This window comes from Erithacus rubecula (assembly GCF_903797595.1).
Source record: "Erithacus rubecula genome assembly, chromosome: 6".
In the NCBI taxonomy this organism is placed as follows: Eukaryota; Metazoa; Chordata; class Aves; order Passeriformes; family Muscicapidae; genus Erithacus; species Erithacus rubecula.
Window position 1 is genome coordinate 46,910,839 of NC_136688.1, and position 12,669 is coordinate 46,923,507.

The 12,669-nt window shown below is 42.5% G+C and overlaps 1 protein-coding gene across 1 annotated transcript in view; it reads left to right on the top strand.

The window, feature by feature from the left end:
• Positions 1–2,803: 2,803 nt before the first annotated feature.
• Positions 2,804–12,669, top strand: part of LOC306803597 (uncharacterized protein C14orf132) — a 38,207-nt gene continuing 28,341 nt past the window's right edge. The window contains exon 1 of the mRNA XM_079309197.1: positions 2,804–3,051. Within this exon, the coding sequence (XP_079165323.1) occupies positions 3,022–3,051 (30 nt within the window). The 5' untranslated portion in view covers positions 2,804–3,021. The remainder of the gene's footprint in view (positions 3,052–12,669) is intronic.

The window sequence follows — 12,669 nt, forward strand, 5'->3', positions numbered from 1 at the left end:
GGGAAGGGAAGGGAAGGGAAGGGAAGGGAAGGGTTCTTCTGAGTGGACTCCCTTTTGGTGATTCAGTCCAGCCAGACTTCACGTGTAAAATTCAGCATTCTTTGCCTTCTTTATGATATGCTGAGCAGCAAGAGTCCATCAGAAAGAATAAACTCTGTCTTAAAACTGGATACCACAATGTCACTGTGGCTGATTCTTCATTAAGGGAATTAACTGCCTTGTGTGATTGCAACCTGCTGTAATGAGGCAACAGTAGGTGTAAATATGGATTCAAAGGAAATAGCATTAAAGTGTATTAAAATGCAGCAAGAAACCAATATTACCTTCTCTCCTTCAAGTAAGAGCTTGGTCTCCCTTTGCATAGATAAAAGATTTAAATGTGATATCAGGACGCAAAGCTAAAAATTGGTACTGTATTGCCTAAGGTATCTAAATACAACATATGGTAAGTGGGGCTGTACAGATACAAACCCATTTAAAATCCATTTTGGCAGCAAGACTCAATTGTCATATTTTGTTAGATCTGTTTTGTGAAGCAAAGGCAGAGCTTATGTGCACATGCAGTGCAAGAAAGGATTTCCTACTATGCCCCAGGAAAACTGACAGACCAAACTATTCTCTAATTGAATTGTGTTCCACTGTACTGAAAAATGTGGTCTTTTTAGCAAACAGCTTTAAAGCTAATTAAAGAGCATCTTTACTTGTTTTTAAGAATAACGTTATACAATCATATCTTCATTTTTAGCTGGGTGCTACAATGTTTGTCCACAGAAATAGCAAATTGTGACATAACCCTTTAAAGTGGTCTAGCTATTTTGATGAGAAAGTCGGACACAAGATGGGCAGGACAGCTGGCAGATCTCATTCAAGCTCTACATTATAATTACTGAAAGAAAGAAGCACATCTAAAATGTTTGTTTTACAGAACAACTTACAGACCTACTATAAAGCAATTTATATCCAAAATGTATTTGGGGGGAAAATGAAGAAACAAAGCTTTGTATTTTGTAGTACCATAATGAAAAGCTTGAAGAGTGGTGGCAAACAGAGTAATATCCAGCTGGTGACTGGTCAGTGATGGGGCCAGTCCTTTTAGCATCTTTATTGATGATCTGGATGAGGGGATTGATGGCACCCTCAGTCAGTTTGCAGATGACACCAAGCTGGGCAGGAGTATTGATTCTACTATTGACTGTGGTTTTGAAATTTTAACAATGTTTTTATTCCATGAACTATTTTGTTATTTTTCTGTTGATGCAGATGCAGTCACTGACCAGGCCACATTTGCTATGAAGAGATGTTTACCCAGCACATTTAAAATTTATCTGGATGATGAAAGATTAACACTGTTTTGAAGCTAATTTATGGCTTCTGACACACACATCAATATCCTTTCAAAACTTTGGAGAGACTCTACAAAGAGACAATTCCATTATTTACACAACTCAATTAAAAAATCTTAAAATTACATTGCCTCTTTGGGATTTTACTTGTTTACTTAATGAGCCTCTTGACATAAAAGCATTTTTGGCAGACACAATAATAGTCACTGAAGTAAAAGACTGCTTTAAAACAGCTGATTTTCTTTCCATCACCTCCTGCTGCAGCAGTGCAATAGTAGGCAAAACAGTATAGAGCTTACAGCACACATGATAAAATAAAGCACGGTCTATTTTTCCTCCAGACTTTAAAATCCCAGTGCAAAGTTGATTTTGTATATACTTCTGATGGTGGCATACAGATATATTCTCATTAGCTCTAATTCAGACCCCTGTAATATGCTGTAGCAAACACATAGTCAAAGACTTCTGCCTAGGAGATGAAACTAACAAAAGGGTAAAAAAAAAAACAAACCACAAAAAAAGCTTTCAATGCATTAGCACACACATTTTTATCATGTTTATCTAAGAGACTTGAAAAATTGCTCAGACTTCACATCACCCAGAGACTTCACGGATGTTTTTTGACCAGCACTGCTTACCTGGCAAAATTATGACAGCAAAAAACCAACAATTGTTGATTTTGATGAGAAAACCATACTATAAAGAGAAGCTGCAAACTGAAGTTCGACGGAGCCTGGAGTGGGTGGTGACCCCTCACGTTTTCCCCAGCTCTGCATCGCTCTGTCTATATAAAATAAAGCAATCTAAATTTTGCTGAATATCAAGACATTTTTGTTTCTCATTTATAACATTCAGAACCAACCAGTGAACGACTACACTGAATTTTTCATGCTAAAAGTGATAACAGCGTCTGTGGGGAACAGGGAAAAGCACAAGAAAAGGGACAAAATACGTTCATTGTGTATTGTTGAACAGTACGTTCTGGGAACAAGGAGGAGAGAAGCTGAAAATAAAGTTCCAACAGCTCAGCCATGAAAAGGTGTAAGATTGAGCCGCCGGGAGTTCTTTTCAGCTGTCATGAGAGAGGGAGCCGAGAATTTTAAAACCAGGCTGATGGATTAGCAAGCTGAGCAGGAAATCTGTGACCGCCAGGTGTGCGCATCTCCAGAGGCACGTGTGATGCAGAGGACCTGAGCAGAGCCGCATCCGCTGCATCCATCGCTCATCGCCTCGCTCCCAGCACATCGCTCCCCGGCTCCGGCCGGCGGCACCCGGAGCGAGCAGCCCAGGCGAACAGCCCCGGGGACCGAGGGGCTCCGGCCGGGAGGGGCAGCGCTGCGGGCACAGGTGCGGGCGGAGCGCAGCGGAGCGCCCCGGGCTCCCCCCGCCGCGGGGGCGGACCCAGCCCAGCCCAGCCCAGCCCGGCCCAGCGCGGGGGCCGGATCGCCGCCGCCCCCGCCTCCTCCCGGAGCCGCGCCGGGCCGGGCTGTGCCGGGAGCCGCCGGAGCTGGAACTGGTACCGGTGCCGGCTCCGCTGCCGCGGCCGCGCCCGCCGCTGCTGGGGGAGGCGGTGCCCGCGCCGCGCCCCCGCGCCCCGCCCGCCCCCGGCAGCAGCAGCAGCGGCAGCGGCAGCCTCAGCACCTCCGCCAGCTCCGCCAGCAGCTCCAGCGGCAGCACCATGGACCTGTCCTTCATGGCCGCGCAGGTGGTACGGGACGGGACGGGACGGGACGGGACGGGACGGGACGGGAGCCCGGGGCGGGACGGGACGGGACGGGAGCCCGGGGCGGGGGCGGCGGGGCGCGCATCCCCTCCTCTGCTTTCCGCTCGGGTCCGCTCTGTCCGAAGTTGCATCGGCGCAGGGATAAATCTGAGCAGCCCCGCGCCTTGGGGAAGGGGCGAGGAGGAGGAAAGAAAGGGAAAATGAGGCGGCTGGAACCGGCAGCGCTGCCGAGGAGAAGTTGGCGGCGCAGCTCGGGGCGCAGCACCTGTTAGCGCCCGGCACGGCCGCTCCCCCGGCGGCCTCGGGTGGGCAAGGCGAGCATCATTCTCCATCCTCCGAGACCCACTGTAAATGAAAATCGGAGATGCGATTTTTCGGTTCTTTTCCTCCATTCCATACTGCGATTGTATGTGCATCTGTGGTTTTGCGTTTTTTTAAGTTGTTGTCTACATGTACAGAATCCAGTTTGGCGTATATAGAAATACTCCTCGGCATGAACAAATTTTTTTAATTGCCGCTTAGATCTAGATTCCAGCTCGAGGCATGATTGTGGGTGTTGGTGTTCAATGTACTCATGCTTAATATACTGAGAAGTATGTACTGGCTATAAGCCACCCAAAGCCAAAAATCATCATGGTGAATCCTGGTGAATTGGGTTTTTAACAGACAGATAGTGTCACGCTTGAGAGAAAGCCACACTCACTGACCATCCATCCATCACCTTTTCCAGGATATATTCTTCTGTTCATGTGAGTGCTGTGGACTAGGGTCCAGGAAAGCCTTTTGCACTGTTGCTGTCTGAGTGCTGACTTTGGCTGGAGGTGTTTGTTGGAAGCCAAATCTAATCCTTGTGCTGTTGTTCTGTTTCATTAATGCAATGACTGTTGTCATGTTCTCTTTCAAAAGTCCACTTTGAGGGAGTGTCAGGCTGGTGCCTTTCTGATGACAGCAGTTGGCTGTCCAAGCATCTCTTCTCTTTGGATGTATTTCTAAGATTTTTTTTTAAGGAAAACCACAATGGGGAGGAAAGAATAATTTCTATTAATATGAGATCTTCCTGATAACTGGAGAATTCAAAAGAAATTTTGCAGGTCAGATCATTTTCCTACAATCCTTCTCAGCACAATCAGCAAGCTCCCTGTGCCCATCTTTTGTTCCCTAGGTGCTGAGCTGAAGTGGAATGCCCCCATAGCACAGAAGCAGAGGTGCAACACAGCAGCAGGTTTTACCCATAATCAGAGTGGAGTGTGCCAAAGCTGGAACTAGAGCTGCCCATTCTCTTCATATACTCTCCCTTATTCTTGCTGCCTCATATTCTACTTCTGTGATAATTCTCTGTGTTGGAAGAGTCACAAAGCACTGTGCTTTGCTTCTCTCAGAATAGTTCCCAGTGCAAATGTGTTTTACACTTATTAAGGTTATTAATGCAACAGTTTACAGTGAAACGTGCTTTTCTCCCCAATCCTTTGGGGTTAATTTGTGTATTCCTTTGTCACAAGTGACAATTGATAGTTTTTGTTTCAGTGTGAGGTGAAGGTGAGGCAATACACTGAGGAAGAAAGGATGGAATACCATGGAACTGTGTGCCACAAAGCCCTTTGGGTGGTGGGGATGGCAGGAAGAAGTCAGGGCTGCCAGACCTCTCCCAGTGGGGACACAGGGCTCATTGGGTCAGCAGTCTGCACAGCACAGGGCCTGTGGGGAATTCCTCCAGGGGGTATTTGTGTAATTAACCTTTGAGCTGTAGGAAGAAGATATCCTGGGGTCCTTTTCTACTGAAGGAAATTAATCCAGTTCTTAGGTTACTGTGTACAGCAGAGCCTGCACTCACCTCTGTTACTCCCCATCACAGGCCTCCTGTACCTTCCTGAGCTGTCAGCCCTTTCCATTCCTGTCACCATGGTGGCATTTAACTCCCAGTGTGTCACTCCTTCAGTTTAGGTATTGCTTTTCTTCAGTTTTCTTTTCACTGCTGTATCTTTTTGTCTTTTGTGTTTGAATAATTTCTGTAGCATCTCTGGTGGTGTGGTCCAGTGAGATATCCTCAACAAAAAATGAGTGAGAACACAAGAGAATTATTGATTTGTGCTTTCTGCTCGTAATCACTTTTAAAGATACTCTGCTATCACTCTCATTATCATCCACCTGCTGCAGGTATTACATACTACCTGATGAATATCACACACATTAATATTAATATTTAGGTAATACCTTAACTGAGATGCATAATGGCATACAAACAGTGGTTATCTCTCAAGTTATTTTTACAGGATACTGTAGACTATTTATGCTCCTATAAATTGCTTTTGTGTGTTATCACACCTTTGAACTCCTCATTGTGGACCCAAGTTAGCTTTGCTAGATGTCTTGAGCCAGCATAAATGACAGCATTAGAGCCCCTCTGATGCAAACACAGAAGCAGTGTGTGTAAGTTTGATTGCCACTTGCAGCCTCAGTGATTCTGCAGTGTGTTATGAGCACTTAAAATCTGGCCTCCTGCTCACTGCAGCTTGAGCAACCCCTGAACACCTCAGCTGTATTGTATTTATTAGCTATGCCATGAAGAACAGCTTTTAACTGTAACTATTTAATCTGCTGTTAAAATAAGCCTTTTTGCATCAGTGGGTTCATATCTAGTTTGTAGTTGATTGAGCAGGCTTGGGTGTCCTCTGTTCTGCTGGTGCTCTAATTGGCTTTGGTTTAAGGTCCCTTGTGCTAATGAGCAGGACTCATACCTAGTCAAAGCCTATTAGCAGCTTGTCATTGGGTTTCCACTCTAAATCCATATTTTAATTAAAGTAATGCTGTACATCTCAAGATGCTGTGCCAAAGATGTTCAGCCACTGCTAAGCTGTATGACTGGCTCATTTCTTTGTGTTGTTCAGTGATTTCAGAATGCTCTTGTAGTCTTGGTAACCTCAGAAATAGCCACTTCTCATAGGTAGAGACTTTTGCTTCCAGCATAAAAGCCTGGTTTTGGGAGGTGCTGAGTGCTGCATCCAGGCTAAGAGCACTCAGTGCTTTTATCAGGGGTTAGGGGCTTGCTGTCAGATGCCCAGGGGTGAGCTGCCCCCTCCCTTCCTCTGACAGACTAAAATTAACATTGATTTAACAGCCAGCTAATGAAAAAAATGTTAATGGGAGCAGGGTTAAAACATGACTTCAACCTGAAAAAAATAGCAGCTTTTAGTGGGAAAAAATGGGAAGACAGAGAATAAAAAATGATGTAATGGTCTTCAGTATGATCCAAATTGATATGAGCTGGGCAGCACCTGCAGTCATAATGTTACTGATACATTTTTCAAGATTTATGTTTGCAATTTAATTTTCCTGAAGGGTTTTCTGTATTTTCTGTTTCATATTGAAAATGAGGACTGGATTTCCTTAATTTTCAGTGGTTTTATGGTAGGGTATGTTTCCCTACAGTAAAAATAAAATTTTAATTGTCAGACAAATGGTCTTTTCTTCTTTTACATTTAGAACAGGAAAAGATAGCAAGAGCCTTGGGAGTATGACAATTTCTGTGGATTTTTTTTTACTAAGTCAGACATAGTTGATGACTCTCCATGTTCAAAACCTCTTTGTAAAGAGTTTATGAGAATTCAAAGTACAAAGTTGAATTCTTTGAGTATAGTTTAATGATTAAAAGTTGTATTTTTATAATCTTTCATTTCAATTGGAGTGATGGGGAATTGTTTTAAATATGAAAAGTGATGCCATGCTTCAGGAGCTAGAGAAACAAATGAACAAATTTGGCACAGGAAGCAAAACCATTATAAAATAAAGATAATTTCATTGCTTTTGTGTTCTCTATTATTCCTCTGGGATTTCAGGTCTGGTTAGTGTTCATTCAAGTCACTTGAAGCCTTTCATTGCACTGCCAGTAATTCAGCCACTTTCCCCAAAACAGGGAGGTGGTCCTTGGTGCATATTGAAGAAACCATAGAATAACAATCCATGCTTCCACATGAAATATACATTATTAAGAGCTATATAACTTCTGAAAAGCCCTGGAATACACAGGATGAACAGAGTTCATTTAGGGTCATTAATGTCATACAAGTTATTTGTGAGAAAATATTATAATAGCAGATTCTGCAAACTTTGATTTAAAATAGCCTTTCATTTTGACTTATGGAATCATAACATCATTGTCATTATGTCACTTAAAGGTTGGAAAACACTTTTAAGATCCAGTTCAGCCATGAATGTAGCACTGCCAAGTCCACCACTAAACTATGTCCTTAACTGCCACATCTACACATTTTTTAATTACCTCCAGGGGTGGTGACTCAACCACTTCCCTGGATAGCCTGTTCCAATGCTTGGCAACACTATGCATGAAGAAATGTTTCCTAATATCCCATCTATACCTGCTTTGGCCCGACCTGATGCTGTTTCAAATTTGCCCTGTCACTTGTTGCTTAGAAGAGAACAACCTTCACCTGGCTACAGACTTCTTCAAAGTCCCTCAAGCCTCCTTTTCTCCAGGCTAAGCATCCCCAACTCCCTCAGCCACTCCTTATCAGACTTGTGCTCCAGACCCTTCACCTTCAGCTTTATACTCACATTTTCCAGCTGGCATGGACAGCCCATGTGCATGCTGCAAGGCTGGGGTGTGCACAGAGGGTGTGCTTGGCGTTTTTGGACACCCTGCCACCTGAGCAGAGCTGCTGCATTTCCAGAAACCCCAGACATAGGCCCAGTATCCTTTAATTCCTTTCTAATGAGATTTCTGGATATTAGAGGATGCACAATTAGAATCTGCTGTACTCTGCTGTATCAGCACAGAGGAACCAGAGTACAGGGTAAAACTGCATTTGTTTTCCCACTATTTCTTTATGTATTCTCCATCTCAGGGGTCAAGAGGGATTCAAAGCCTTTATTAGCTGTGTGCTCTTTCTTACAGCAAGGTAATCTGAAGGTATTAAAAAAGAGAGAGTTTAGATTTGTGGTTTGGGTAGGTTATTCCCACCAGCTCAAACCAGAATCCAGGCTGCTCACTCACTGCATGTGTCTGTGTCTGTACATGTGCCACCAAGAGAGCTCCAGAGAAAGACAGACAGACCTTTCAGTCATGCTTGCACCTGGGGAGTCTGTCTTTGACAGTGCTAAATGGTGGCCATTTGGAAGCTTTGACATTACTGGTGTATGCTTAGGACTGTTCTTTTTTTGTCTTTAAAATGCAAACTCTTTGCCAAACCATGGAAAGTTGGGATTAAAAGATGCACAAACAACTCCTTGTCAAAAGCTGCCCTGATTATAATCTAAAACCTTGATCTATAGCATTAAACATTAATAATGTTAGCTAGGAGCTTGCAGTCATTCTTTTATATGACCAGTTCAGTGCGCACTTATTTGCATAATAGGGCACTGACCATTACTCTACCAGCTCTGCTTTCTTCCAAAGGTTAAAGTCATTTTCTCTGGCATTCTTTGATTCCTCCAGAATGTCTTGACTTACAATAGATAGAATCAAAGCATTAGGAAGCTGAAAGAGCAGATATGAGTTTAGCTAAGGAGTTCTCAGATGCTTTGGTTCAATCTTAAGTCCTGACATCTTGCTGTGGTATAGCATAGCCAGAGGGACCAGCTGTATAATCCAGATGTTGCCAAAATCCTGTTTTGTGTGCAGAAATCAGTGCCCTCATCCAGAATGTTGCCAACAGTTGAGGTAAGAATAATTTTCTTTCTGCTGGCTGCTTAGCACAATTGCATTAGATTTTTATTAGTGTGAGGAACAAGAGGAATCCCTTCACTTTTCTTATCACTGCAGTAACACTGCAGACTGCATTTCCAAGTCTTGTATAGTAGCAATTTCTGTTCCAGCAAAGCTTTTGAAAATTCATTGGTGATTTGGGCATACTCTTTTGATGAAGTGTTGATACTGCACTTTGGAGGAGGCTGTTCCAGGATTGTGCTTGTAATTGCTGTCAGAAGATGTTAAAAGCAGTGATTCCAATCCAGCAAAACACTTAAACATTTCCTGCACTGGGAACACATGTATATTGTTCCAGTAACATCAGCAGGACTGTCCACTTGCTTAAAGTGAGGTATCTTAAGCCTGGCACAGATGGAAAGAGAATGTTTTGTAATTCATAGAAAAATATCCTAGGAGAGTTAGAGGAAACCTACAATTGGTCATATTGTTAATTCAGGGAAGCCTGAGACTAAGTGTTTTGGAGTGATTGTGCTTTCATCAATTAATAGCATGATGAATTTCTCTTGGAGCACTTATATGTCAGAAGAGGAGAATGTAGTAGGAGGTTGGGTGGTGGGGAAGTGAAAGGAGGATGCAGCTCATGTGGCACATGTGTTTGTGCACCTTTGCACAACAAGAATTAGAAGAAATGAAATAATGTATTTGTGTTTCATGTGCCCATTAACTCTGAGACTAATTCTGTGACACATTTAATATTTTTTTAAATAATTTACATGATTTTCAGCAGTTACATACTAAAAGCTTCACAAACAGAGCAGATGTTGCATATTTCCATCTTTGTTGAGTGTGGAAAGGAGGCTTGTAATATTATAGCAAATAGACATTCACATGTTTTACAGTCATAAAGCATTTCACAGCACAGTTGATTGCAGCAATAGCTGTGTTCCTGTTTTACACAGCAAATAGCTAGAGATGGCAGGTAGGAGGAATGAAGACTGAAGCAGCACTGCATTCATGCCAAACATCTTGCTTGTTGAGGTGCCTGTTTTTTCTTGAACAGTAAGAGCCCAACCCTGTCCTACACTGAGTAATAATTCTCCTGGCAGACTCGATGAGAATGGAGTTTCTGGTAGCAGCTGAGACCATTTGGATTCTCAGAATCCACAGCCTGGAAAATCTTAACTGGTTATAGACTGGAGTGGCAGTGGTGGTGGTATTATCTTGGTTTTGGCTAATTTAATATGAATTTCTCAATTAATTGATGAGCAAACATGGGGTGGAGAGCCTGGTTTAAGTTTTGTTGAAAATGGAATGGATGCTGGCCATTAGGAAGCTAGTTTCACCATCTTCCTAACCTCATTCCCATAGCAGACAAAAGCCAAAATCCCCAAATGGTTCAAAGTGTCTTCCAGGATTAAGTAAAGCAGTGTGATCCTTTGGTGGCCATACAACATCAAATTAAATAATTGATCAAAGATAAGACCATTCAAAAGGAGTGCAGTGATGTGGAAAGCAGAAAATTAGAGCAGCAGCCCAAGTAAATTCAGCAGTGACCAGCTCTGTTAATTTGCTGTGTGTCTCTGCTGGACTTTAGTTTCTTTGAAAATGTTTTTGGTCATGAATGAATTTTCTACCTGAGCTAGTGAGGTCTGTTGTAGTCCCTTGTCTGTTGTTTCAGTGGACAACTTGGTTTGATGAGTATAGTACCCTATACAGAATTAAATTACTGTTAATCCCTGCCTCTGTTCACAGGGATGATGATGATTTTTAAGGGTCTTTTGAAAAACTGACGCCTCTCTATGATTGTTATAGACTTTTTTTTTTTTTTTTTCCCAGCAGATACATGCTGAAGTATGAAAGGAAGATCCTTGAGAATTGGTTGTAATCTGTTGATGGTTGTGTGGCTTGATCAGTTGATCTAATTCCTGTGATGGTTAACATGTCAGGATTGTTCAGTTTTTATGGAATGGAAGGCAAAAAGGATCCTGACATTTCATATGCAATTTATGAGCACTTTGGAACAAAAAAAGGATCAGAATAAAGTGTGTGAACTCCTTGACATCTTTTTTGAAGGTGCAGTGTGGTCAGGGTGTGCAGTCCTGTGCACTGAACAGCAGCAGAAAGCATGGCCAGCTGTGACACAGACACTTACTGGGCACTAACTGTCTGTGTGCTTTGCAGAGCTGGCAGGGTTACAGGGGGCAGAGGGTGCAGGGTGGGAATCTCTCCCTGTGAGCAGGACCATGAGTGCACAGCAGCCAGAGCTGTTCCTGCTGCCTGCCCATGCCCTGCTGGCTCTCACACCCACACTGCTCCCAGCCTGTCTCACAGCACCAGCCTTTTGGAATGACACCTACTCTGACACTGAATCTGTACTCTTAGCTGAATTCCACACTCCTGGTAGCTGCCAGCCCAAACCTGCCAAGCAGCAGCTAATTAGAAATCATTGCAATTATCATCACTTCAGAAAAGCTCAGCTCCTCTATGAAGCATGCTGCTGGATACAGGGCCATTTCCTTTTGTTTTGCAAAGCAATTATTTCTAGTGTGGAAATGTTTTAAAAAGTAGTAATATTAAAAGCTGTTAACTTCAGCTGGGTCTGTTTGTTGTGATTTTGCAAATGTTACAGATGAGCCTAGGAATAACTAAAACAAAACCAAACTTGCACTGTGTTTTTTTGTTGTTGTTGTTATTGGCTTTTTTGGGTTTTTTTTCCCCCTGCCAAAACAGCTGGAAGAGCATTTGCAAAATGTGGGATGCTGTGCTGGGTTCTATGACTGGTAAAAGAGACCAATAACAGTTTCTTCCTGGAAGAGAAAAAGACAACTGTGTCTCTTTGACTGATATTTAGAAGTTTTAAGGTGTATGTTCAGAGAAAAAGAAGTAACAATAGGACTGATGCAGAAATAAAAATATGAAAATTTATACTTTTAAAAATTTTCTGAAATGTCAGCTGAACCCAAGGACTTGGAGCAGTTGATTGCCTTTAAATATCTAGACCATAATTAAGTGCATGCCTAAAGTATGTAATTCTCTGAACTTCCCTTCTGCTTAAATGAAGTATATAATTAAATGCCTTGATTGTCAGCAATAAGTGCCAAAGCATTTTGAGGTATTATAAAAGCTCTTCTTTAAAAGTGAGCTCCACTTGAAATATTTTGGGTTACTTCTTTTGTCGTTGTACCTTACCCTCCTTGATGTACCACATAAGTTTTTATGGATTTTTCTCAGGGGTTTCATCATCCCTGAACTTCTCTTTTCTATGCATATGTAAAATGTTTTCCTTTCAACTCAGGTATGCTCTCCTCTTTGGGTATCTTCTTTCTTGGTCTCTCATATCCTCCATCCTTACCTTCTATAAATTAGTTGCACCAGCTCCAGTCCAAGTCTACAGAAATTTGAGTTTAGTTCTGAAAGATGGGGGAGAAAGAGTAAACAGTTCTCCTGTTCAGAGACAAAAGATGCAAGTGCATCAAAGCAGCAAACTAAAATGCTGCAATCAATGAAAGCAGCATGGCAGAAACTTTCCCAGTTGACTGAAGCCTGTTAGTATGTCTTGACTGGGCTGCAGGTTAGTAAAAAGTGAGTGGCACTTCATGTAGAATCTAAATCTCAGGAATGGGAATGTTACCTTCTTTGCTCTGTCTTATATTTTGGTTCTTCATCAGCTAGAGCAGAGTAGCTTACAACCTCAGTCTGAAAAGTTCTGAATTTTCCTCTAGAAGCTGAGCTCAGCAGTCACTTGTGAGAAAAATATTGAAAATTCATTCACAAACACTCTTCTGTCTTTGCTTGTGCTATCTTTCCCCTTACAGACCTAGAGGTCACCTTCATTAAATATGTGGTAATTAACATAAAGACATGCCAAATGGTTATTCTGTGACAGGATGCAGGCTGTGAAATGTTCATTTTGAGTTGGTCTGAGCCCTCTGATTGAGCAT